The 5,736-nt window shown below is 35.7% G+C and overlaps 1 protein-coding gene across 1 annotated transcript; it reads right to left on the bottom strand.

Moving 5' to 3' along the window:
• Nucleotides 1-4,145: 4,145 nt before the first annotated feature.
• On the bottom strand, nt 4,146-5,069 carry LOC102949077 (olfactory receptor 5AC1-like). The gene has a single exon (XM_015543715.2). It carries the CDS (start codon nt 5,067-5,069, stop codon nt 4,146-4,148), a length of 924 nt encoding a protein of 307 aa, XP_015399201.2.
• Between the last annotated feature and the right edge of the window lie 667 nt (nt 5,070-5,736).

Genomic DNA, 5,736 nt, shown 5'->3' with positions numbered 1-5,736 from the left:
TTCCCTTTCTCTCTCTTCCCACCCCCTCTTCTCTCTCTCAGAATAAATAAACGTTAAAAAACTCATAAATCCTTGGCCAACTCTATAGTAGCATACCAATCACCTTTAGCTCACTGGACCTCTTATCAGTAGAAGTATTATTATCAGTAGAACTAAATTATTTAGACCTCAGTAGTCATAGTAAGTCATAGTAAGTCTTCATTAACTCTTTTTTCTCAGATGCCAGATAGGACCTTTATATAATTGGTCAATCAGGGATTAAAGTCCCTATTTCTACCATCTCTTAAAGCAGAAATGCATTATTGTCCTCCAAGGATTTGGTATTGTTTAATATTCACTACAGAGGAGAGTTTTCACAATTCTAAAGATTCTGTTTGTGTGGCAAATTAGAAATGGATGGAGGCAGACTTGACCTGATTAGATATTAGCAAGCAATGGTGAAGTTCTCTGGTCTCACAACATATCAAATTGAATAAAACATTCAGATAGAGGTGACATTTCTACAGGCTCTTCTTACAGTCACATACTTCAATATGTAATTTAATATAACTCTGGTACCTATTACCACAGCATCATGTTATCCTCAAAGTTTTATCTTTGACCCTCCAATGTTGCCCTCTCTGTCTCTTGCTGATATCATCATGTATTGCATTCCAGTTTCTGGTGATACCAGAAAACTCTGTTCACCATCTCAAAGCCATTCAACTTAGACCAATCATTAATCTTTAGATTTCCCTGACGATATTTTGCAAGTAGACTTCAATTCTCTTATTCTACTGCCTTAACAAATAGAGTATTCCTGCACCTTACTCACTCACTTTATTTTACCAGTACCCTTTGACATATTCCAAACAGGACTAAATACAACAACTCTATATGGTTCTTTTTAGCAAGGTAAGTGTGGTTGCCCAAAGTGCCAGGTGTTTTCCATCTCCCAACCAGAAATTACTGTCAAATTTTATATAGCGCCTTTGCCAATTTCTTTCTTTTTCATCCAACTTTCATGAGGCACCAGAATACTTCCATGTGGCTATACCATCATTGATTATTCCTTTTCTTTTGAAAAGCACAACACTTTCTTCTGTCACTGAGATCCAAGAAAAGGAGCTTGCTAACAAGTTTGCCATAACTGTCTGTATAGCGTTTTGTTCTCCTACAAGATTATGTAAGGGTACCAAGCATAATGAACTGTCCTTATCATTGAATTTCTCTAAAGTTTGCATTAGAGGCATTTTTCATGATTTTATTGTTTATCTATATAGAATCTAAGTTACCTGAATTTGGAACATATTTACTACCATTTATTTATAATTAGGTGAAAAAATTGAGTGGGTAGCCTTTTCAATGTAAGATTATTAGATTTCTACCTTAACCGTGGTAGTATCATTATTTGGAATGAAAAATGTATACTAAAGTCCATAGTAGTCAGGCCATTTAATTCTCTCCATTCAAACTCAATGGATTCTCTACCATTGAAATCCCAACCCCCTTGATCATGTGGTCTGAGTATCTATACCAACAAAAACTCGTCAGGTTTCTAGTGTTTATTTGTTTGAAAGATGTCCCAATTACTTAACAGTACCCTGTCATTTCCATGGTTACCTGGTCTTGTTCTTCTCTCTCATGGACAGTGAGTATGTTGACTTCTAGCTAAATATAATATCTGCCAAGTAAAAAACTTCATGACTCATCTTCTATTCCATTTTATGAATACTATTGATAACCAACAAGCAATGTTTCTAGCCATTTTCCCTACTTGCCTTTGTTTATTAACCCATTCTGCTAAATCTTAGATATTTGAAACTTTATAACCTAAATTCCATTGATAAGATTTATACCCCATAATTTGCCTCAAAAAACTTCCACTATCTCAAACCAGGGATTAGTTTGTGGATATCCTAGCACCAAATCTCAAAAGAACTTCTCTACCCATCCTTCTTCACAAGGGCCATTGAATAAGACCACTGTAGTAAATTTCAAATGTAGAATGACAGTCAAATTCACAAGATGCAATAGGCTTACAGTATTTATTTACCCAAGTTTATTGCCCAAGTTCATTTAGCTTTAAGCAAGAATATGGAACAAGTAAAGCAGCAGCATGCATAGCAGCAACATGACAGAAGCTTTGGCTACCCCGAGAGTTTCCAAAGCTTCATTTACTGAATGCAAACTGATCTAAGTATAGATCACTCAGCACAGGGAACGTGCAAGGTTGACAGTCTCTCAGCTTAAGTAACTTGCTTGTAACCTAGCACCTAGATGGATGTTTGCCTCAAGTCCATTTTTTAGTGCAGTTGCATTCCATAAAATACAGTCTATACAGTAAACAATCTTGATATACTTGACATGCCTCATGTACAACATACTTAGAAACATTTTGGATCAGCAATCAGTTCATACCAACCTCAGCAAGAACCTAATTTATCCCAAGTCAATGCATCTATTGAGTTTGCATTGCAAGAGTGTATAAATGTCAGTTCCTTAGAAGGTCCTCCAACTGGAGTAAAAGATTACAGTTCAGTTCTTAACCCTTTATTTCCAAGATAATACAACATAATACCTGGGATATTATTGAAAATAATCTTGATAAAATCATCTGTTACTTGTGCACTTATAAAGATAGTAAGAGTGTAAATATCATAGCACATAGTTGCCTTTGCAGATACTTCAAGCAAAACATGTATCATCTACGTTCATTAAGAAATAAGTATATTTCATTTACATAAATAATAAATAGTACTTAGGGATTACTTTAAAAAGACCAATAGTAAATTCTAGAAAAGAGGTTTTACTTTAAAAGAAAATAAAAATGTTAAACAGACTTAGTTTACAGTGTTTGCAAAATGAGTCACAAAAACTGTGGAATTGCTGAAAACTGCCTTATAAGTACAGGTGGCTTTTAAAGAGAATAAACTTAATCATCTGGAATATTTTTAAAAGAAATTTTTGTCACTGGGGACCAACCAGAATTAGTCTTAAGACCATACAAACACATTGACTTTTTCCAATAATGTATGAGAAATAAATTTAAGTGATAGGAGATATTTATCATATGCCTACATTTTTAGATAATACTTTTAGTCTATTTGTTGGAACTATTGACAAAATCTAATGTGTTTTAAAAACACTAGAACAACAGGCATATTTTCGTTCTTCAACTTAATTCTTATTTTCAATAATGGCTTTTCCTAAGTGAATGTGCTCAAAAAAGAAAAAAAAAACAGATTGTTCAAGGAATATAATTGTTTTGCCAAAAGAAGAGTTGAATCACTTATGTCTATAAAAGTCTAAAATAAATTTAAAAATATATATGCTTTAAGTGATCATGTCCCTGAATTGGACGTAAATCAGTAGGAGAGAATTCACTGACACAGTTTTCACCCATATCTACATCCTAAGTGAGGTTCTTGTCTCTGATCCAGGCTCCTTGCCTCTGCCCAGTCAGCTTCTACTAAAACTGATAGGAAAGTAATGCAACCACAAGGCTAATCTCTGAAATTGCTTTTTATTGCACTCAAATATTCCTAAGCTTATAAATTGTTGAATATCATGCTATATGTAGTATCCCTGATACTGTATGTGGAGTTATAGCTATGGAGTTATAACTATGAGCTGTAAGTAACTTTGTTACTTCATTCTTTAACTCATGCCAGCTTCCATTTTCTTCCTGATATCTGCAAATTTCTGTAGAACTTTTCATTTTGTCAAGAAGCAGAATTTTACTTTATCAGTCGACCAGAGTTACTGGGTATGGCAGAAAACAACAAAGCCTTATTAATTTGCAGGTCCAGAGCAATGGGCTGGGCTCACTCATGAACTAAATGATGAATTCTATATGCCAATTTTCTGTTACTATCTGGAATTTTGGAAGGCCCTAGAAAACAACTAATTTGCAAAAGCTAAATGTTCAGATAAAAATAAAGCGCAATGTGTCTAAGTAAGATAATTATATAGGTAATGTCCCCAACTGGACCCATATCCAAGAAAGCATAATCGGAAGCTGGGATGCTTCACACAGAGCTTATGGAGTCCCCTGACCATTAGCCTTCTGGTGAAATGGCAGAGTCGTGACTTATCTATAGGACTTGGGGCTTTTATCAGCAGAAGGTAAAACAGAAACATTTTGAAAATTGTCTGGCCACTATTTATTTCTTCATTATTCTTCTCAAGGCACCTATAACCTCTTTGTTCCTCAAGCTGTAAATAAAAGGATTTAGCAGAGGAATTATTATTGTGTAAAATAAAGAATAAATTTTATCATGATCTTCAGTGTAGCCAGACCCAGGACGCACATACATGAAGAAGAGAGTGCCATAGAACAAGGAAACAGAGAGCAGGTGGGCGCTGCACGTGGAGAAGGCTCTGCTCCTGCCCTTTTCAGACTTCTTTTTCAGGATGGCAAAGAGGACACGGGTATAAGACACCATGATGGTCGTAAAAGTGAAGACTTGTACAAAGGCCGAAAAGACTAAAACCAGAAGTGTATTAACTGTAGGATCAGTGCAAGAAATTTTGAAAAGTTGTATAATTTCACAGTAGAAACAATGTATTTCATTGGACCTGCAGAAAGTTAATCTAAATAACAAACCCACATGAATTGCTGAATGTAGAAAACCAATAAAATATGAAACGCCAATGAACTGAGTACAGAGGTTATTGGACATCATGACTGGATAAAGCAAAGGGTTGCAAATGGCTACATAGCGGTCATAGGCCATCACTACCAGGAGGAAGCACTCTGTGGTGGCACTGGAACCAAAAATGTAAAACTGAGCCAGACAGTCAGAAAGAGATATCGCATGATTCTTGGATAAAAAATTTACAAGCATCCTGGGAGTTACAGAGGATGAAGTACAGGCATCTGCAAAGGCCAAACTGCCGAGGAATAAGTACATGGGGTTGTGAAGGTGGGTGTCCTTCCAGATGAGAGCAACCAGACCAAGGTTGCCCACCATGGTGGTGAGATAGATGACCAAGAACACCAGGAACAGGGGGACCTGCAGCCCTGGAAGATCTGTAAGTCCCATGAGAACAAACTCCGTCACCTGTGTCTTATTTTCTTCTGCCATAGAAGAAAATGACCTGGCCAGTCAGTAAAATAAAAGAATTAAGTGTGGAAACAGTCACAAAAGAATCATAAAAAGCAGTGTAGTTTTTGTGTAACTAATATATTTGTAAGAGATCCTCTCATTTAATTAGTAATTTTGTTTATTTTTACCTTTGTCTACTTTTATATACATGCAGAAATTTCCATAATAAAAATGATAATTGATTATTCGCCTAAAGTAACAAGTAAACTTAATGAAAATCCTTTTCAATCTAACAGAGGTTTTAAGAACTATATATGGATAATAGAAATGAAGTTTATAGCACTGGGTTTTCTGGAATAAGAGTAGAGGTAGAAATGAGGGAAGCACAAGAGAGAGAAAGAGAGAAATCAAAGTAAAAGTTCTGGGGTGGCTGGGTAGCTCATTCAGGTGGTGCAACTCGTAATTTCAGCTCAGATTATGATCTCATGGTTGGTGGGTTTGAGCCCCACCTCAGGCTCTGAGCTGACAGTGCGGAGCCTGCTTGGGACTTTCTCTCTCTGCACCACTCTGTCTCTCTCTCTCTTTGTCAAAATAAATAAACAAACACACAAAAAGAGTTCTGTGAGAACAGCAACATACATATTATGATCTCTTTCACATGAAGTTATGTAATTGATTTATTTTTGCATATATCTATATACACCAA

Source organism: Panthera tigris, chromosome C2 (genome assembly GCF_018350195.1).
Source record: "Panthera tigris isolate Pti1 chromosome C2, P.tigris_Pti1_mat1.1, whole genome shotgun sequence".
Lineage (NCBI taxonomy): Eukaryota > Metazoa > Chordata > Mammalia > Carnivora > Felidae > Panthera > Panthera tigris.
This window is presented reverse-complemented; position numbering and strand designations above follow the sequence as displayed.

Bases quoted from the DNA above. Each gene is read 5' to 3' on its own strand.
- LOC102949077 (XM_015543715.2), bottom strand. From the start codon at position 5,069: ATGGCAGAAGAAAATAAGACACAGGTGACGGAGTTTGTTCTCATGGGA.